The sequence below is a fragment of the Rhipicephalus sanguineus genome, chromosome 11 (assembly GCF_013339695.2).
Source record: "Rhipicephalus sanguineus isolate Rsan-2018 chromosome 11, BIME_Rsan_1.4, whole genome shotgun sequence".
Classification (NCBI taxonomy): Eukaryota; Metazoa; Arthropoda; class Arachnida; order Ixodida; family Ixodidae; genus Rhipicephalus; species Rhipicephalus sanguineus.
The window spans coordinates 75796358-75818875 of NC_051186.1; the positions used below are offsets into that span (position 1 = coordinate 75796358).

The 22518-nt window shown below is 47.3% G+C and overlaps 1 protein-coding gene across 2 annotated transcripts in view; it reads left to right on the forward strand.

Annotated features, from left to right (window-relative positions):
* Positions 1-9796: 9796 nt before the first annotated feature.
* Positions 9797-22518, forward strand: part of LOC119374355 (beta-1,4-mannosyl-glycoprotein 4-beta-N-acetylglucosaminyltransferase) — a 37229-nt gene continuing 24507 nt past the window's right edge. Inside the window, exons 1-2 of one of the 2 annotated variants that reach the window (XM_049410902.1) lie at positions 9797-10337; positions 21156-21841. In XM_049410902.1, the coding sequence (XP_049266859.1) occupies positions 9932-10337; positions 21156-21841 (1092 nt within the window). In that variant the 5' untranslated portion in view covers positions 9797-9931. Of the gene's footprint in view, positions 11024-21155; positions 21842-22518 lie in introns of both variants that reach the window. The other variant, XM_049410901.1, reaches the window with a different exon arrangement.

A 22518-nucleotide genomic window follows, 5' to 3' on the forward strand; every position in this document is an offset into this window, starting at 1 on the left:
TGGTCCACTGAAAGTACCGAAGTTGTCCGCAGTCGAAAACGCATGCGGCAGAGCAATTGAAACAAACCCTACTACTACCCATGGTGCACTAAAAATGAAGAAGGGAACACCCAGGCGGCAAACACTAAGATTTCTGGACAGATGTAAGCAAATACTGCGAAAGACTTTATTGAGCCGTCAAGAATATCCCACTAAAGAACACTGGGACCCCACGTATCAGTTTCGCCGGTTAACCATCTCTTCGGAATACTTGGGTGGTGTTTACATTTTTGCAACAAATGTATCACGTTTACGAGACATTCTTTGCGTTGACAGTGATGTACTTACTTGGCCACTTTATGTTGAATAGAGAATTTTCTTGAGCCTTGCAGCACGTTTCCAACATGGTCAGGTAACTTGTCGCATGTCTCGTGTGAAAACCGGAGCCAAACATTACGTCGCTGTACGCGGCAGATAATTTACAATGTCATTTCGAAAACAGCCAAAGACCGGTCGCTCGTCTTCCCGTAAATAACGCAGTCGGCTGGATGGAGTGCACAGGTAGTCGCCGGTACGGAGACGCTCATTGGCTGATTGTATGATGGCGAAAACATACTGAGTGAGAAAATCACATTTTTCTGAATAAAATTTTCATGAATGTACGCATGCTCTGTTAAAACAAACAGCGGCGCACCATGGCGTACCAAGGTAAAGAGCCGTAACTAGCTGACGTAGCCGTGACGAAGGTGCATTGTTCCGCGTACGAAAGGAAACAGTGACACACACGGAACGCTCTACGTGAGCAACTGTGCTCCTTCTATTCGTTCGTGTTTTACGTGCAAGAACACAGGTGCATGAAGAAAAGCCAACAAACCCAACGGGAAATCCTATTGAAGTTCGCGCAGTTTAACGCGATACACTGCGGGCACGTAGTGCATGGGGCGTGTGGCTCCATTTTACTGACGACCGCACGAAGCAGGCGCAACGTATACGCGTTGGGTGTATATGTTCCGACTGAGTTGTACGAGGTAGTTTGGCGTTTCTTGACCTGCATTCGTGAAAAGCAGGGCCGGGAAGAGAAGCCCAGAAAAAGTATTCCGGAATACAGGTATCGAAATACAGGCGCCGGAATCATATCAGGAAGCAGCGCCGGCAAACGGGATAGGAAAGACAGACAGGATTTGACGCTGGCTAACAACATAAGTGTTTATTGCGCAGTTACAAATACACCCCTTTAATGTGCGGGAAGACTAAAATACAGATACTGATATACATTTGCCTTTTACGTAACGGGAAATTTCGGAGATACATTAGCGAAATGACGAAAAAGAAAGTACCCAGAATATTGATACAGGAACACAGATACAAGAATACAGATACTGGAATACTTATTTATTTCGGGGATACTGATACCCTGAAGACATTTATTAGGTGCAGCGTAATATTGCCAATAATTTTCAGCGCATTACAATTTTCAAGCCATACATATATCGCTCGATTCACCAACGAACACCAGTGAATAGAAAAAGTATGCATTTATTTCATATACGAGATCTCTTTTGCTGAGGTGGTTGTTACCTTATGTGCACTCAAACAACAGCAGCTTCTCAGACAGGCTGCCTTTCAGACAGCGTCGGTTCGGCCTCAATAGGAGACTCGCGAATAAGCGAAATGACTGGCCGCCCGAAAAAAAAAAAAAATTAGCGGTACTGCGGTACTGCACCGGCCTTGAGAGACAGCGACTTTCGTTTGCAGAAGCCGACAATACTGCCTCCGAGATTCTGCGTCAGCGGCGTCAGGCGTTTTATCACATGTGTCATTCTGTGCGTGTGGGGAACACTTCAGCTGCCTTCGCTGTGTCGACCGACCGGCGGCGCGCCTTTGCTTGGCTTAGCACGCGAAAAAGTCTTCCTTTCCCGTTGGAAACACGTCATCTCATTTCTGACAAAAAAAAAAAAAAGTAACGAGACCTACAGGCCTGAAAATTATCGTGCTATAGTAATGGATACATCCTATAAGCATTTCGCAACTGAGACTTGTGGATCTCGATACTGAAATACAGATACTCAGAAGTATCTTTTAGATATTATCGCGATACTGCCCCAGGAAAAAAGTTCGCGAGGAAAAACAGCTTAGCGCTTGAGTCTTCTATCCAGGAGTCTTGCGAATGTGCCAATGCAGTAGCTCTTCCTTGCTGCGTAGTTACGCGCTGCTTCAGCAGGATTTCGAAAGAAAGTATCATTATGCGTTATATCATTATGCGTATCATTATTCAGACCACGGGATGCGAAGCGTTAACGGATGCGCAGGGACAAGGAAATGGCAGTGTGAATCCGCTGTGCCATCTGCCATCAGTGAATTAATTGTCCGCGCATTAGGTTGCACTGCTTCTACGGAGATGTTTCCTGAACAGCCTAGCCGTTCGCGGACCCACCTCTACATGGAGCCGTCAAACACTTGAGCCCAATTCGCTTTAGGTAGGATGCAAATCTGAAGCGCTCGCCAGCCTGAGCGATACTAAGCTGTTTTACGCGCCTGCAACCTTAGCTGCTTGATTTCCTATTGCAAAAATATGGAGTTTACGGTGTATTAGATCCATTAAAGCGTTCCAGAACGGATTTCAATGGCTGAACTCGACTATCGGCTTACATGCAGCTGCTCTTCCCGAGCTGTGCGATAGGCAATATGTTGAGCTGTGCGTTCGTCAGATCTGAAGGCAGCACTTCATTTGTAACGCGGCTCGAGCTTGGGGCGGCAGCACCTTCTCGGCCCGTGGCAAGAGAGCGGTTCTGCGAAGCACAACACAAAAGCGTTGTTGGTGTTCTTGAGGAACACTCGACCTAATCAAGGTTTGTGAATGACTGTTTTGTGCATATATGTGCCTTTGTGACTGTACGTACTATTTGTGTGTATGCGTTACCATTGTATACACCGTACCCATCACCCGACACCTGGAGTAGCAAGCCAGGCGAGAAACCAGGCTAACGTGTCCGGGGTGTTCATTAGAGACCTATGTCTCTCCCGTCTTCCATTTTCTTCCACTTCATTACCTTTGGTTAAAGCTGCTGTGAATTCTGCTCTTTGCAGCAGACAATTGCTGTCTTGTTTCCTTTTGTGGTGTTTACGTGTGTGAATAAGTGACATTTCGTGTAAAATGATGGTACACTGAACGATCACGGCAGTAGATTTGTGTGAATGAGCTGACATGGAATGCCTGTAGTGTTACTATTCTCATCTAGGAAGCCAATATTCACTAACGCCACCACGTGCCATCACACATTTTCCAAGAATATTTGTGAAAGTTCAGAATAATGGAAGTCCTATGTCTTCGTATTTTGAGAAAGAAACAATGGCCAGGACCACACTTGTGGATTTTTTGATGTCGAAGGCGCTGCTTCGAAACTAGAATTAGCTTGTTCCAACAACAACAACAAAAAAAGTGCACGGATTATGCATGATGGCATTAACAACAAATTTTTTGTTGTTATCACAAATGAAGTAAGGTAAGGAAATATGACGACGTGAAACTTTAGAGCGAATAACGAAATCGCTGAAGAAGTGTACACAATTTCAACCCTAATAATTGAGATGGCGTGGAATGCTCGCAAACATGTAACGTGATGAACTGATGCAAAGGTGCTTTACCTATCTATGCGTAAAACGGGACACATATTATGGGAGCTTACGATGCAGTGTTAATTGTGCCTTGTGTTCCATTATTCTGTGCCTTGTTTTAGCGCTATTTAGAGCAGCATTATGGGTTGGAGCCCACTAGCGCGGCTAACCACATTTTGAAATTAAGCTAATTTTCTAGTGATGGGCACTGCGCTATCCATATTAACTTTTCGTGCGTTTTTGTGAATACAGGCGCAGAAATCCTATGCAGGCATAACTAAGCTCTGCCTCCTCTGGTTCAGTAAACTACGCTCTAAAACACAAAATCAGCACTGCCTGTTAACCTCAGTACAGTTTTAAACGCAACTTGAAAAGTCCTTTCCCGATTAGCTAAAAGAAGCGTTAGGGTGCAAGATCGCTATCAAGAGCATTTTTGTTGATGCCACAATGAAAACGAAAACGATGCCAACATCAGAGTCTGTTGGCAGGCCTGTGTGCCTTATATGCAGTGAGCTACTATCGGCTACTACAGTGGTAACCTCAAAAGTAAATGCGCATGGTTACCTCGCGTTTCATCTGCACTTCAAACAGGGAAGTCGATCATTTGAAGAGTGCCACCAGTAGCAAGCAACACACGGGCGTGACTGTGAGCAACTTTATTTTGATACTCATTTCATTGACCCGCGTCATTCCTGCCTGAATGACGCGGGCTCGATTCCGGCAGCGGTGGTCGCCTTCCGATAGAAGCGATAGGGTAGAGGCTCGTTTACTGTACGATGTTAATGCAACAACTCCAGGTAGTTGAAATTGTCCGGAGTCCCCCAGAGCTTCGTGTGGACACTATAAACAGAACCACATAATTTATAATTTAGCCATCTTTAGGCGCATAGTTTAACGCTTACATGGTGGCTCGGTGCGTCTTGATCGCAGGCATCTGTTATTTCACCTACAGCAACTCCGCCTTTCTCGTCAGCTGTCGCCGCACTGATCTTATAAATCGAACCATGTTCAGTACAGTAACACTGATAGTTGGGCGAGTTGGTATGGGTTTAGAGCTGTTCAAGCAGGAAGGCAATTTTAGAGCTGTTCAAGCAGGAAGGCATCGGCCTAACGTTCACGCACGAGGTTCCGGAGAAGCAGAAATTAAGATTTCTTGATTTGGCGATCTTCGTGACGCCTGGTCATCTATGTTGGGAATTTTGGCCACGCTCCAAAAAAGGCCTTCTAAATTACCCATCAGCCCACTCCAAAGTAGTAAAAGACGGCATCGCCACTTCATGTCTGAGGTCGGCTGTCCAGAAGACATGACGTCATAGAATTAAGGAAAGCGTATCTATACGAGTAAGCCGGTTGGAGTGCGCCGGTTTCCCGGAACATGCAGTATCCAGAACATGTGAAAAGTTAATCAGATCAATAAAGGCTGAAGGGAACGGAGACAAGAAAAACAAAAACTAGGAAAGCAACAAGAAAGTAGCTGTTGTACCGTATGTGCATAAACTTGTCGCACGGGTTGAAGAACGTGGCAGGCCGGTTCGGAGTTAAAGTAGTTTTCTCTGAGCCTAATCGGATGGGACGAATGTTCGCAAGCGTCAACAAAAGGGCAAGAGAAAGAAAAGAGAAGAAGATGACAGGATACGGTGTCAACCACCGATCTCCAGCCACTGCCTGCCCCACGGGGGTTGTGTACCAGCTTCCCATGTTTTGTAACGCGGTATACATAGGACAAACCGGAAGGTGCATCAATGTTAGATTACGGGGGCACGAGGCCAATTGCCGCACCGATGGCTTTTCACATACAAGCACGCACTGCAAAGAGTGCGGGTGCGCCCCTCAATTTGAAAAAAAAAACCAACATCATCGCTAGGAATAATAAACAGACAACTCGCGAGATAATAGAGGCTTCGCACATTCATAACAGCAACTCATGCTTCAGCGTTCCGTCCATCGCCCTGCAGCAAAAAGAAATTTCGTATTTGAGCAGGCCAGCGTGATAAAACCTTGTATATTTTATCGCCTTCGCGTGTTTTTTGTGTAACCACGTGCATGTATATACGTGTGTGTCGACGTGAATAAAGATCAGTTGAGAGTCCGGCGCCTGCCCTCGTGTATTCTTCGTTTGTATATCGTGTCCGTTGCGCCGAGTTTAAATCATGAACCCACGTTCGGTAATCAAACGCGTTTGCTGCTTATCCTTGGTATTTGCAATGTCTGTATTGTTCTGCAGCCCCGCCCCTGTTTTCATTTTTACTTTTTGCGGCGACAACGCATCTCCCGATTCGCACTTGCCCTCCTTTTTTTTGCGACTTGACCATCACCACTGGGGTATTTACATACAGAATATAAGAGCGCCTGGTTCAGTTTCTGCTTTGGCATATAGCAGCTACCAATCGCCCGAGCACATGACGCCATCAGTGAAACTTTCAATTACGACACCATAGATGCCAAGGACACCGCGAAAATATAGGTCCACCAGTCCACCTTCTTTAAATTTCCTGTTGTGCTATGCAGGATGGCCCTAGCTTGGCGAAACTCGGAATCTTTCCGAGCTCTGGCGACACCGCCTTTTGAACCAGCTAACAGTGCGAAAAGCTCAAATCCACCCCTCAACGCGCGCTGAGTTTCATTGGTTACGATCGAACGCGGCATCACGTCAAGGGCGGTCGATAAAGTGGGGTGGTGTCGCCAAACCAGAGGCAGCTTCTTTCATTTGTTTGTCGTTCCACTGAGTGCAGAGGCGCACCCATGCAAGAAAAGTGTCTGAATCTTTTACTAAGGATATTTTTAGAGGTACGGGCTGTTTAAACTCCTTTTCAAGCGTTTAATCTCTGCACTGGGTACCCTTTAGAATAATCAGCGCCGTGGCCTCTGAGATTAGCTCAGGACGAGCGCCTTACGACACCGCGGCCCGAGCAATCGCCGGTGCCACGTGTGTAGCCATCATTGTCGGCCTGTACATTCTAGCGCGTTGCTCGGCCTGCGCGCGCCCTCTTCTTGCTCTTATTAATCGTCTGCTCGCTCCCCGAGCACGTGCACCCGCCTTATTAGCTAGTTGGCAGGGCGGTATACCTACCTAATAAAGTGAGGACATACTATCACCAAGCTAATTAGGCCAAGCCATGCTAGACCTGGCTAATTATGACAAAGGGCCGACTAATTAAAGCCAAGCTAATTATCACCTTACTCACTAAGATCTTGCTAATTAGGGCCGTACTGATTAGGATTATGATAATTAGTGTCATAATAATTAGGACCTCGCTGATTAAACATGTGTAATTGATGCCGTGCTCATTAAAACATTACCAAGAATACATCACTATCAAATGCCATGATCATTAGGACCTAGCTAATAGGGGCTGGCAAAATTGTGGCGGAACTGACGTGGTCTTCACTCCGAAGCAGACCGAACAGACAGGAAGACGAGCCACGCAAAAAGCTGGACTAACCTAGGACATCTCGGCCTCCTCGGATGGCTCCAGCCTCGCACAAGTAGTGCGAGCTCACTAATTTATTTTATATGCAAATAAGCTGCTGCTTATCGTCCACCGCATGAAACGCTTGACAGGCACACCAGCGTTATCACAGTCACAAGTTGAACCGGGGCATTTTCAGAATCAACCAGTTTGTACCCGAGTTCACGCGTCAATAAGTTTGACTGACAGACGCCCGCGGCGAAGATCGGGTCCGCCCACCGTGTTTGCTCTTGCCGACGGGCAGTGCTCACGCCGCAACGCCAGCGAGCGGCCCGATTCATCGATGAGCTTAATCGCACAAACTATGCACACACGCACGAAGAATGAGAGGTTATATCATCGCGTGGCTACCATTTTTGGCATTGAATTTCACCGCGCTCACGACGTACCTCTCACAGTCATGAAGCAAGCGCCCCTGGTGGCATTTGCGGCGAAAAATGTTGCTATTTTCTTGTTTGTGGAGACATTGTTTCTACCGATTCGTTATGCATAAAAATCTTCAGACGTGTGACGTAGATAGCAGTAACCTGTCCATTTATTTATTATAATATTGGAGAGAAGCGAAACGAGCTGCACGAGAGTGCTGCATGTGCGCCCTTGATGCCTTCGAGAGTGGAAATTTCCACGCTGCAAGTGGAACGAAAGAGTCTTCCCGAAAGAGGACAAACGCCCACGAACACTCCTGTGGAATGCGCGATGTTCAGTTGGTAAAATGATAGCGCGACAATCACGCTGGCGTCGCTGCCCAGAACTGTGGCGCACAGCCTTTCTGGTCCGACCTCTCCCCACTAAAATGGGCAGAGATGAACACGCCGCACGACGTGAGGCGCGCGCTCTGGCGCTGGAGCTACAATATGGACAGAAGAGCGGTGTCTACTACGTGGACGTTGCTGGCCCAAACCCCGAGGGGTGGTACACGGCCGCTGCTATTCACGAAGGAACACAGGTGGATGGGCTAACCTTTAGGGCATATACTGTAACACAGGCTGAAGAGGTCGCCATTGCCCTTGCGGCCTCTCACAATAATTCCAGATGCATCATTACGGATTCGCGGGGCGCGTGTCGCAACTACGTAGCAGGGGACATCTCATCCTTAGCCTACAAAATACTGCGCAACTGCTTAAGGGACGCGGACCCTCACCCGAAACGTATTATTTGGACTCCGGGTCATCAGGGATTGCGGGGAAAGGAGGCTGCAGATGCGGCTGCCCCAGCGCTCATTTCCGGGTTTCCTCCATCAATCCCAATGGAGACAGAGGGGGGGGGGTTACCCTCTCCTCCGGTATAGGGAAATTCTAGAATATTATAAGGAAATTCATCGCCGCTACCCTCCTCCTGCAAGGGGGTTGAAGAAAGCAGATGAGCGCATCCTATTAAGACTCCAGACTAACACATTGTTATGTCCTGCAATCATAAAACATTTCGACCCTACGGTCACAGGACAGCACCAGCACTGTGGGGAGGTGGCGGACACCTACCACATGGTGTGGGCCTGTCAAAACAACACAGCCCTTACTCCTCACCCGAACCCTACACGAGAGGACTGGGAGGCGGCCCTGCTCGGCTGCTCAGACCTTCGGGCCCAACTGACCTTGGTACAGAGAGCCAGGGCGGCGGCTTCAACCATAGGGGTCCCGGAATAGCGACTCCACCTAGTCTGTAGGAACCTCTAAAGAGGTCCCACACCTCTCTTTGTAAATAAATGCTTTTCACCACCACCACCACCACTGTTGAAGGGACTTCAGAAATGTTGACTGCGTGGCTACGCTGACGCGTGCGCACGCGGTGTTCCTTTGGAAACAGCCGCAAATGCTGCACATGCGTTCGCTACGCCGTGCTCGTTCGTGTAGTCGTTTTTATCAACGGTGCTATCACGCGCTTCGCGCTGGCTTCCTATCATGACCGCCGTAGTGCGAGCTCGGAGCAAACTCGCGTGCCCGAGAAGATCAGGCCATCCCACTTAGCACCCCTGCGCTGCCTTCTGCAATTTTTGTAGGGTTTTGTTAGGGATCGACGCAAATGGTATCGCCAGAAATAAAGCCTCCGAGATAAAGAGGCGCTCAGTGATCTTACCGCTGGGAGAAGGACGCATGATCGATTGCATGGTGAAAAAAGGCGGAACGAAACGTTAACCACCTGTGCTGAGGCGTGTTACCGCTGCCGCATTATATTTATTCCGCACGCACCATCCTAGCAGTAGAAAGCAAAAAAAATAATCGAAAACCACATCGAGTGTAATATATTATTTCAATGCATGAACGCGGCTACATTTCTGCAAAGCATAATATTGATAGCTGCAAACACGTCTGTTCCACTTCAAATAATATACTTACAATGGTGAAGCGTTTGCTTGATGGAAGGTGGTAATGGGCAACAGCCGTAGATCATCGCGAGATGAAATGAACTATTACAAAGGCTGCGCGACACTTGCTCGGCCTGACATTACACGCGACTCGGCTGTCTGGCATTTGAACACCCAAGGAACGCGGCGCCCACTACCATAACAAGGTGCTGACGAAAACGCTAAGGGGAAAAGGACAAGGGCGATGGCGGTACCTAAAAGCCAAGACAGCGTTGTCGCAACCGGTAGATTTTCAGCACAGGCTCCACTTGTTGACAGGCCCGATATACGTTAGTCTTGGCTCGGGTGTTGAAAGAACCAATGTGCGTCATCACGCCGCTTTCAACACTCCAAGAGAAGCGGTTTATCTCAGGAGAAACGTGGAAAGGATCCACGTAGTCTGCTTACCGTCAGTTTGTGAAGTATTTGGACTGCTTTTCTCCATCACGTATGTCCTCTGGCTCACATACTACAATCCGGCCTAAGAAGAACTGCGACTTCTTCTCTGTCACCAGGAAACGTTGTCATGCTTCCGAAGTTTAAAACGATAGTCACCGCAGTGTGCTTTTTCGGCCTTGTTCCTGGCGCGATATTCTTCTACGTCTTCCACTCGAACCAACAAAAGAAGTCGTTGGCCCTAAAGAGGGACCCTGTGGTTTCTAAGGCATCCCCCAATACAACGAGGGAGCAAAGTTTTAGGCTGAAAGGAGTCGATGGTGCATCTCCAATATCCGGAAGACCTTCTCGTGCGAGCAGAAATGTGACGACAGTACATCGCCTGGATAAAAATGAAGTCGAGTGCTTTCCAGAAGGTAGTGTCTCCGGAAGAAAGAAGTCTACATGCGTCTGCAAGAAGGGATGGCATGGGCGAGAGTGCTCCATACCCGACGCCGTTTGGTTTACCGAAGACTTTGGGAGATGGTATTCCGAAGGTCTTATTCGACGGCGCTCGAGACCACGCAAGGTAATCAATGGTTTGGTCTTCAACCATGAATTGGACTTGCTGGAAATTCGCATCAAAGAGCTCGGCAACGCTGTCGATCATTATCTCGTCGTCGAATCTACTTACACGTACTTCGGCTCAGAAAAGCCCCTGTACCTCAGAAACAACCTCAGTGCCGGATTTCTGCGCGAGCATAAGCACAAGATTGTTCCGATAGCTGTGGACTTCTACAACTATGCCGAGGGCGATCCGTGGGGTCCCGAAAACTACTGCCGCACGTCCGTCTGGTACGAAGGCCGTCATCGGCTAAAAAACATTCGGGATGACGACCTCTTCATTATGTCCGATGCCGACGAGATTCCAAGCCGAGACGTGGTGTTATTCTTGAAACATCACGATGGCTTCGGTGAGCCAATAAAGCTGCGCCTCCGATGGTTTATGTATGGCTTCTATTGGGAGAACAGCGATCCTATTGATGTGAATGGTGTGTGCACGGTATCCTATATGCGGGATGTCTATGAAAACGACTCGCTGCGTCTCCGCTCGATGAGAACATTTAGACAGAACAACATGCCAAACACGGGAACGTTTAGTGAGATGTGGACTATAGAGGGAACTCAGCCGCGCTACGCTGGATGGCATTGTTCATGGTGTTTTGACGTGGAAGGCATTCAGGTGAGAGTGCAATGTCTTGTGTAAATTTTGATACGAATGAATCTTCTCCTATGTTTACTATGCTGTTGCCCTGAGAAAAACATATCCTGCTTCATACTTAAAATAACAGCGCACCAACAAAACGAGCACACTAAAGGGGAGGAAACGACACACACAACAAGCGCTGACTCGCAACTGAAAGGTTTATTCCACATCACACACACATATATAAGTAAACGTCAAATGCAGCACACGTGAAATGGATTGCCGCCGCTGTCTTGTCTAAGTAAGATGAGTAAGATGAACTTATGGAAACACCTGCCGCAGAAAATCGAATTCTTTGTCGCACAGATCAACTGACGCCTGGCTTACACAATCATCTTTTTCCTTAACAATGTGATAAGATTCTGCCACCTCCCGATTAATCTGCTGCCAGTGCTTATAAACAATCCTCGTATCTGTGAAAACGGGGGAGCATCCACACGAACGAACGTGCAAGGCCAGATTAGAACTCGCCACTGCCTCCCCTTTAGTGTGCTCGTTTTGTTGGTGCGCTGTTATTTGAAGTATGAACCGATACCAACTCGCCCAAGTTGCCATTTTACATCATGCTTCACCATTTAAGCATGTTACCCCAAAAGAAATGCCACACCATGAAAAAGGTTAGGCTCGCCGATAAGGACATACCAGCGGGTTTCGTTCGCTGCTGCCGTGCCCGTGCCAGCACGTCTGATATATTTCATGATGGATTGCTAAACACTAGGCCCACTTTCCGTCGTTCAAATGTGATATTCCATTTTTACAAATTTGGGTAGTATTCGTGACTTTATCTAATTACAATTAAAATAACGAAGGTAAAAACTGGCACTGATAAAAACTATCCCCACAGATTCCCCATTTGGGGTTGTTTTAGGGCACAGGGTAACTGAAAATTAAAAAACAAAATGCTCTGCAATTTCGAAGCTGCATGCCTTTGTGCATATTGGCCACAGTCGTGCGTTTTGGAGGAAGTTTTTTTCTTGTGACTGAAAATCAGTTTTTCCGAAAGCAAGCAGTGAATGAACACACACCAGGACAAGCGACTGGTATTATGGTCCATTTTTCTAAAAAAATATTCCTGTACGAAAGCCAAAATGGTTGTCGGGAGTAAGTTGCACATAAGTTCCACGCAGAATGAAAAAAATGGCATAGTAACTGCTTCCCTACTTCACAAAAATTATGATATTTTATAGCGAAGTGGTTTCCTCGCAAGTGCACTTCTATTAGTTGCCAAGGAAGCACATAAGGCCCCCATGATCCATTTCATCAGGTTCTTAATAAAGATATTTGCTTCTCTCTCTTTGTCACGTTAACACACGTTATATAGCGTGGTGGAAGAGTGAAATAACGACCGGGCGTCACACAATACGAATTACGTAACTTGTGTGTCATTTGAAGCTTCGAACCATTACAAAGGGTCCAGACATAATTGTTCATCGACATCAGCCGTCGCATTAACGCAGATATGCCCAGTGTCCTACATATACACTCTAAGAAAAAAAAAAGAGTCAAAAGATGGTCATGGAACCGTGACTCTTCGGGTGTCCATCTGACCCCTTTTGGAAGGTACAGGCAGAGAAAAAAGGTTAGCATTTCGGAAGGAGTCACTGGACGCTCCTGAAGCGCGTTTCGATTGGCTTCCGTCATGAAAGAGCCGCCGTATACGCCATACATATCGCGCGCTTGCCCTTTGGCGCCGTTGTGGCGCCTTGCTCGCCGACGGAGACGGGGTCGGCGCCGGGGTGGCGCGCCGCGCCGCTTCTGCTGCTTCTGCCTCCTGTCTCAGTCGTCTCAGTCTCCTCGTCTCTTGGAATGCGTTGCGTGGTTGCGTTGGTTGTGCGGGTTGCGTGTCTTGAAGTTTCATCAGTTCCATGTTCATGCGCGTCTTCGGTGGTGTTGACACCGGCTACGTGCACGAAGTGACGCTTGGAGGGCGGAATATTCATGGAGCTGCGGACAACGGGCGCCAGTTAATGGTGAGTGTACTGATTTCGTAGGTACTAATTATACAGCTTCAGCTGGGTGTCTGCAGCAGCTCTGCGGAAGTTATCTGCCAGCCATTTCCAACAGCAGCCTGTGTCCGCGGAGCTGTTGCGGATGCCCAACTAAAGCTGTCAGTTAACGAGTTGCCACCGCTGTGCGCGTTGCTGTACAAGCTCCCATAAAGTGAGCGATGCCAACAATTATCAAGGGTCATTTCTTGCTGATCGCACGCGGTGTCGGCACTACTGAAGGTGCAAGATGGCGTTTTGAGATGCACTTTAGTCTACTCCATAATAACATTTTCATCGATTTTGAGTGTGCAGCGTGCTTCCGCGCGTGGGAACGTGAAAAAAAAAAGCCTGTGTACAAAACGCTCAAACGCACTATATATAATGGTTTTTGTTGGCTTAAAGACGGTAGTTTGTGGTGCAGATATAGTACGGTGGCTTCCAGAACGTACGCGGTAGTCATTCAAGTTGGACACGCCTCGCCGGTAAGGCGAAAATGCTAGAGACTTTCGGCGGTGCCCGTTGTTCCGGCCGCCGCCGTGCACTTTTTTCCTTCGTTTCTGTTTGCTGTTTTCACGGTTTGCCAACATCTGCGATGACGCTATAACAAAATCAAGTGAGTGTACGTGATTGTGGGAGTTATGCGTGCTACTTCTAGCATATGACGTGTCTGATCTCGACGTAGACGGCGTCCGCACGCGCTGGGTGTCGTTCGGGCCCGCGTACTCGCATGTGTTTATCTGAGTATGGGTTGCGTTTGTAAAACATGCGGTCAGTAACCGCTCACGGCATGCCCCTGACTGCCGAAGGATGTGCTTGGGTGTCGGGATATGCCGGCGCAAAACCGTGTTTATTCTGAAACCAAACTTTGAAGCGATTTCTCAGAAAAGAAGTGCTTTCATTCGTGTATAGACCTGACTGGCTGCCCAGGCGGCGCTGCGAAAACGGTGCTAAAAAGCGCCCCCTACGACAAGTTCTTTGGTTTCGAGTAGTCAGACTGGCGACCGCATGCAGCACTAAGCTCAGATGCGCAATGGAGCCGCCGCTGTCGGTTGTGCTGCGCTTTGGATCTCGGCCAATTTCTGGCGTGGCTGAGTTCTTCAGGCCAAGCAATCTGCGTAAACGCAAGAAGCTCGTCAACGTCAAGTATGTTTACGACGTGCAGGAGATTGAAGGAGCCATTTCGGCGCGCTGCAACTCGCAATTGCAGCGAATCTCATACGACGTTGAACTCGAGTTAAGTTTTACGAGGCATGCTCGCGCGATTAACGACAGTGCATAAACGAAAAGATTGCTGTTAAGAAAGCCGAAATGATTTGCATTACACGACGAAACGTAATCAAGAAAGGTCCAGTGACGAAGGCTAGCCGTCGACGGCCTGAATGAGCGCATTCGCGCCGTGTGCCGTTTTCTGCCGCATTCAGTCGCAAAAACACTTTTTCCCCATGCACGGTCGTAATTTTCAACATTTGCTTCTAGGGAATTCGTCAAATTCTGTCAGCGTGCGGTGGCGGTCGAGAAGCGACGGCGCGCAATGTTTACAGCCGGCCGCTGTAATCCGTTCTTCCAGCTTTCGCTGTGACTGTGCTGTGCTTACCGCGCAGGCGTGGCGCCTTTTTTTTATATACAGCAAACCCAGTGCCTTTCGATGTGAACTTCAAGTTCGTATAAGCCGGTATCGTTAGTATATTTTTCTTCTTCTTCTGCTGCAGTAGATTTTGATACGTCAATAAACTGCCCTTTCGAGTGTGATCTTTAGTGCCAAAAAAATAAAAAGCAAAGGAGACAGCGCTGCTTCTAAGTGCGTTCAAAGAATGCTTGATAGCATTAACAGGAAAGAAATAAACATCTACAAAAGAAGGACTAGGAAGGAAAAGGTAGGGTGCTAGACGTCGACCGCTTACTTTAGCTCCAAAACCAAGATGATACCACTAATGTACACGCATAAAATCTACGTCTAGGAAAATCAGACTAACCTACCAAACAAACAGTTCTCATCCTTAAAAACAAATAAAAGCGTCACTAACGCAATCTGTGTTCGTGTTTTTATGAATCAAAAGTGTCCATCAAGACTCCCTCTTCCTCTGCTTCTACCAATTATCTTGATCTCAGGCAGCAGTGGCTCACGCCTTTAGTGTAAGCAATCCACAGCCAAGTGCGCACTACCTTTAATAAATAAAGATAACTCATGCTCATTAAGAAAGCGCCAAGTTTTACTTCCGTAGGTCCTCAGACTCGGCAGCGTCATTTCTTATACGGTATCATTCTCACACGAAAATCATGCCGCACTGTCAGGAGCCATCTTCGACGTACGTCGTCCATGACGTACGTCGTTTGACGTACGTCGTCCTTCGGGCTTTTGCGCCCAAAGATCTACGTAAGTAAGAATGGGCAGAATGTCAGTGACAGAGCACTGGAGCATCCGCGATATATTAACTCTTGATTAAATGGACTGTCTACCGCTCGGGAAAATTTAAGTGCGAAGCTCCTTATAGCGGCACCCGTTCGTCCCCGTCGTAGTAGTGTGTAACCAGTCTTAAAAACGGAGGGGGCGTGCACACATGAAGGCTCCCTAAAGACAATGCGCCGCGACAGTACGTGATATGTATCGCCCTCTCCTCTCCTACGCTTCCCCCTCTTTCTCCTCTAAAGCCTTCAGTTGATAGTAGCGCTGGTGTTATTCCCTCCCTCTGTGTCCCTGCCTTAGTTTGCGCTAAAAGTTTCTCAAGATGAATATGTACCAACTAGCTCGACTTTCGGTCTTACTAAAGTAATCCTACAGAAATCACATGTGCTGTCGGCTTTAATTTTTACCGGCAGTACAATCGTCATCGCGTCCACCAACCAGTGTTGTGGGCATGTTTCGCGCCAACGGAAGAAGACCGAACGCAGATCGGAAAATTCTGTGTGAATAATTTCTACTCATTTTCCAGAGAAACTGCTGCAAGGTTGGACACTTCAGACAGTACGCTTTCTATTGTGGTAAAAAAAAAAGAAGCAATGAAGGACGGTAGGCAGTCCCTTTAAAGGAAATGCGCACGCAGCTACGCATCGCCTACCCTGCAGGCGTCAGCAACAGCTGCGTGAGATCAAGATAATCGCCAGGAGATGTACCACGTCAGCGCGAGTTTTGGTTGAGACTTTCAATATAAGAGAAAGCGATCATTGCGATAGGGACAGTTCACTTAAACTGTCACGTAAGATGAATCACCACAAATAAATAAATGTTTGAAACACATTAAAGTTTTTCGCAGTGTTGGAATTCGAACGTAGGGGCCCACGCTCCGAGGACGAGTCTCTTACCCACAGTTCAAAACTGCAATATTTTTTGTTTCATGCTATTAATTTGAAAGATAAAAGGTGCTTCAGGGAACCTCTATACGCACCAAGAGACAAGACAATCTCTTCAACTCCTATGGCGACAGAATCAGAAACACGGAGTACAATAATATTCACACACATCGCTGAAGCGTAACCATCTGGTAACCTACTTGTCACAATGTACAGAAGGTCGATTACCAGGATAAATATCTCACGAGTACAAAATACAAGTTGTCGGGATCTTTATTTGCTCAGACAGATCTTCTAGTTTGGCGGACAAAATTTCGAGATGAGTTGCTGGGAAAAAAATCACGCCATATCCACGAAGTGAATGACGATTGAGGAGCTGGCTCGGAGATAATCGGGTAAACCGTGAACGCTCCGTACATATTCCTCTACTGTCATATAAAGACGTGACACGTTGTTATAGTAGCGATTGGGGTCTGGTTACTGTCGAACCACAAGCGGTCGCAGACCTTGCAGCTGTGGCCGAAGATGTAGTCGAGTAAATCGCGCTTGAAGCGCGCGTCGGCGCCACCAACTTCAGGTAGCGGCCGCTTTCGGCTCTTGCCCGCTGCATCCCACGCCCTTACCTCTTAGAGGTTCTCTTGCCGCCGCTTCCGCACTTTTTGGCTTTCGCGGGCTTGTATCTCGGGGTCCGCACGACGCTGATGTCTCTCTGCGGCCTCGCGAGCTCTTACCGCAGGGTCCTGGCGGTGAGCCCGTGCTGCTGCTACTTTGCGAGCACTCCGCGCCGCTGCCTTGTGTTCTTCGTTCATGTTATTAGTATCGAAGCGCACTGACGGAGTGGAGCGAGCGCCGCATGCTACAGTTGGCTATGCTATATGTGGTTTTGCCTGCTTTATTATCATCACCAAGCCTCTCGAAGAACAAGAGGAAGAAGACTCTTTCGTGCGAGCGTGCGCATGCTACAGTTGGCTATGCTATATGTGGTTTTTCCTGCGTTAATGTCATCATCAAGACGCTTGAAGAACAAGAGGAAGAAGACTTCTCTTTCGCCCGAGCGGCGCCTGTAGTGGTCGCCTATGGAACTAACTTTACGCTTACGGCGCGGGACTTTGCCCCAGCTGAAGAACCTGGCGAGCCAGCTCCTAAAGGTATTGGCGTGGCGCTTTGCTAAACGTACGCGTCTTTCCTAGGCTATGTATGAATACCGATGGGAAGAAACATGTCAAATGGAACACTGAGAGAGCAATGCTTACGTGATGGGAATCTATGTTGAGCAATTTTATTGCGTCTGAGATGAACCGTTCGTCTGAGATGAACCGTTCGTGGAGATTAAGGGGGAAACTGTTGTTGGATGAATTTTATGCACCTTCAATAACGAACACATTAGAATTGCAGCATTTGAATCGTTATTGGAGTAGTAAAATATGTCAAACAAGAGCAACTGAAGTCGCAATCACTAGACTACGTTGTCAGACTCCGTACCTAAATTTTTATTTACACAGAGCTGGTCTGGCAGCTTCCCCTAACTGTTCTTTTTTCGGAGTACATGAGTCAACAGAACATTATCTGATTCACTGTAACAAATACCCTACCTTGCGCGAATTGAGTTTAGGTACCGTCTTCCGACTCCTTAGATTGGAGTTAAGTGCACCAAATATACTTTCATTCGGGGCTTTGTCTCTTGGATACAGTGACGGGAAGATTACCGATGCCCTGCAGGAGTTTCTTAAAGGTTCACAGAGATTTAGGCTATAGAATCAATCTTTCCTCTTGTATCTCTACTTTTCAAAATTTCTTTATTCTTTCTTCAAATTCTCCGCTTCATTGTTTATATGATTTTCTATTTCTATTCTTAATTTTTGTTCATTTTACTTCTTTCCTCTTAAATCGAAAAAACATCTATGCTTTACTTTAACAATTAGATTTTAAAAATCACAGCATATCCACGGAGTGAATGATGATGAGTGGGCGAAGCTGCGGAGGTTCATCGGTAAACCGTGAATCTTCCGTGAATTCTGCCCAGTACATCATCACCGACGTGAGATCGGGCGCGTTTATACTAAAGGTTCGATGAGTTATGACGACTTGCAGCTCACTTTAATTTTATATATACGCTGTGAATTTTCATTGTGTAGAAAACCATTGCTTTAGAAAACATCTGGCGTCTTTCGTTAAGCAGCTGGCGTCTTTTCGTTTTGCTTTAGAAACATCTGGCGTTCTTTCGTTTTGATTTTACAAAACATCTGGCGTCTTTCGTTGGTTTATTTCATCAATCAACGGCGTTTTGAACAAAATTTTTATTGTTTAATCACGCACAGGAGAAATCTCACCAGGCACAACCTTGGAGGTAAACAATGGCTGCTAATGGGAATGAGAGACAGAAGAAGTCGGCTTTTAGCTAACACTTACACTTCTACTTCTACTAACGTTTCCTACTGGAACATGCCAATGGCTGCTAATGGGGAATGAGAGACAGAAGAATTCGGCTTTTAGTTAACGCGGACGCTGCGAATTTTTTATTGTTCAACAACGCACAGGAAAAATCTCCCACCGGCACCACCTTGGAGGTCAAGATCTGGTACTAGCGTTACGACTGGTTACGCACTACGAGGGACGAATGGGTGCCGCCTTAAGGAGCTTCGCCCCTAAAAACTATCCGGCTCTTGGCCAATCTCCCAGCGTGGGTGTGTGCCAAATTTATAGGATCTACTCTACTCTACTACGCTGTGCCCTGTCCCCTTCTCGTCTTCGTCTGTGTTTTTCGCGCTCTTAGCCACGATGAATCCGCACCAACTCGCCCAGTATTCCATCCTACTTAATGGAACGTGGTCTCTGGACATTTTAGTTCATTGATGCCATGAACACGGTCCGCCAGAACGATGCAGTGTTCTTTTCATTTATTACAAAGTTGGGCGATGGCCTCACGCTGACCAAGGAAGACAGCATTTTGATTGAATGCCGCTTTGTAGGCACTACCTGGGCCAAATGCGCCCAGGTAGTCACGAATACATTAAGCGACGTCCACTGATGTCGGTTTGCGTAGCACTACACAGGGCTACCCTGGCTACCCTCGATGGTCTATACCTCACCAACGCAAAGGGTGACTTCAGATTCCGACATGTCGCAGGCTCTATCGACAGACAATTTCTCGGTGAAATGACCGAGGCAACCACTATTTCCAGCAGCTGTACTATGCCTCAAACTTTACTACACATAGGCCGCTCGTAGCCGTGATCACGAACGGATCCCCTAACAAGTCCTGCCCAGCTGCTGGTTCACGGTGATGATGACCTTGTTCAAGCATTGTCAAGAACCCCTTCCACACATGCACACGGGTTCGTGAAATGTGCGTGCTTTTTCCATCATAACGGACACATATAAGCACTACATATCAGCTTAGCGCGTCTGGTGTTGTTAATACCCATGTTCCTGTTGGCATCGTTATTCAACTGTAAAAACTGGTCATAAAACACATGTGCGGCTCTTCAGTATATGTGTGTGCGTGTAGTACTTGTACATATCTTTAGCGTCATTTCGTAATGTTACGCTCACTTAAAAATTACGCCACAGTCACCTTCCCGCCGCATGCTTCGCATAACATCGATTCCAACTGTACGTGAGATCTGCCGAATATTTTATTTATTTGAATATACCTCGACTTTTCGCTCAAGGACAACGCTGGTTTTTTTGCTTACAACCAACGATGCCAACGCCGACACCCAAATTTCTGCGAAACGGGCTCTGCAATGCTTTCGCTTTAAAAAGAACCGAAAACTACGTCAAATATAATCTACAGAATTTGTCCAAGCGTTTCTCAATGCACGAACGCGGCTCTGCTTCTGCAAAGCATAGTAGTCATAGCTGCAAGAACCCGCGCCGCTTCCCGCACTTGAAAAGTATGCTTAGAAAGGTCAAACGTTTTCGTGATGGAAGGTGCAATCAGTCTACAGCAGATGATCATATCAAGGTCACTAGCTATAGTGTCGCAAAGCCTTTGCGACACGTGCTTTTTCTGGCATTACACTTGAACAGGCAAAGAACTAGACGCCCAATCAATTGACGAGATGTTCGATGAAACGCTAAAGAAAAGGGACAAGATCTATAACGCCGCCTAAATGCCAAGTGAGCATTTCCGCAGCTGGAAGCCTATGTCTGTACCCTATGCTTGCTGCCAGGACAATATATTGTTAATGTGCGCACGCATACTGAAAGAACGAGCGAGCGTCATCGCGCAGCGTTCGATAGTTGAATAGAGCCGATTTCCTTTAAGAGAAACGTGGCATCGATCGGAGCAGTCTGCATACCGCCAGCGCCTGTACTGTTTTAGATATATTGTTTTGTGCTCCATCCCGTATGTGTTCATTCTCGCAGTCTACATCCGGCGCATCTAAGGATTGCGACTTCTTGTGTGTCACAAAGAAACATCGTCATGCTTCCGAGGATTAAAACGACACTAGCCACAATGTGTATTTTCTGCCTTCTTCCAGCGGCGATATTCTACGTCTTCCATTCGGACCAAGCAAGGAAGTCGGTGGAACGAGACAGGATCAATACAGCCTCTACTAGAGCCATGAATGCAACAAGGGAACGAAGTTCTAGGCTTAAAGGAGTCGCCAACCCATCGGCATTATCCGTAAGACTTTCTCGTGCGAATTCAAATGGGATGACAGGGCATCGCACTGATGAGGATGAAGTCGAATGCTTTCCGGAAGGTAGTGTGTCCAAAAGAAAGGACTCCACGTGTGTCTGCAAGAAGGGCTGGCACGGACGACAGTGCTCCATTCCTGACGCCGTGTGGTTTAGCGAAGGTTTCGGAGAGTGGTATTCCCAAGGTCTTATTCGACGGCGCTCGAGACCACGCAAGGTAATCAATGGCTTGGTCTTCAACCACGAATTGGACTTGCTGGAAATTCGCATCAAAGAGCTCGGCGACGCTGTCGATTATTATCTCGTCGTCGAATCTACTTACACGTACTTCGGCTCAGAAAAGCCCCTGTACCTCAGAAACAACCTCAGTGCCGGATTTCTGCGCGAGCATACGCACAAGATTGTTCCGATAGCTGTGGACTTCTACAACTATGCCGAAGGCGATCCGTGGGGTCCCGAAAACTACTGCCGCACGTCCGTTTGGTACGAAGGCCATCGTCGGCTAAAGAACATTCGGGATGACGACCTCTTCATCATGTCCGATGCCGACGAGATTCCTAGCCGAGACGTGGTGTTATTCTTGAAACATCACGACGGTTTCGGTGAGCCAATAAAGCTGCGCCTCCGATGGTTTACGTATGGCTTCTATTGGGAGAACAGCGATCCTGTTGATGTGAGTGGTGTGTGCACGGTATCCTACATTCGGCATGTCTATGAAAACGACTCGCTGCGTCTCCGCTCGATGAGAACATTTAGACAGAACAACATGCCAAACACGGGAACGTTTAGTGAGATGTGGACTATAGAGGGAATTCAGCCGCGCTACGCTGGATGGCATTGTTCATGGTGTTTTGACGTGGAAGGCATTCAGGTGAGAGTGAAATATATTGCGTAAATTTTGATACGATGGAATTTGCTCGTATGTTTACTATGCTGTTGCCCTGAGAAAAACATATCCTGCTTCATACTTAAAATAACAGCGCACCAACAAAACAAGCACACTAAAGGGGAGGAAACGACCCACACAACAAGCGCTGACTCGCAACTGAAAGGTTTATTCCACATCACACACACATATATAAGTAAACGTCAAATGCAGCACACGTGAAATGGATTGCCGCCGCTGTCTTGTCTAAGTAAGATGAGTAAGATGAACTTATGGAAACACCTGCCGCAGAAAATCGAATTCTTTGTCGCACAGATCAACTGACGCCTGGCTTACACAATCATCTTTTTCCTTAACAATGTGATAAGATTCTGCCACCTCCCGATTAATCTGCTGCCAGTGCTTATAAACAATCCTCGTATCTGTGAAAACGGGGGAGCATCCACACGAACGAACGTGCAAGGCCAGATTAGAACTCGCCACTGCCTCCCCTTTAGTGTGCTCGTTTTGTTGGTGCGCTGTTATTTGAAGTATGAACCGATACCAACTCGCCCAAGTTGCCATTTTACATCATGCTTCACCATTTAAGCATGTTACCACAAAAGAAAGGCCACACCATGAAAAAGGTTAGGCTCGCCGATAAGGACATACCAGCGGGTTTT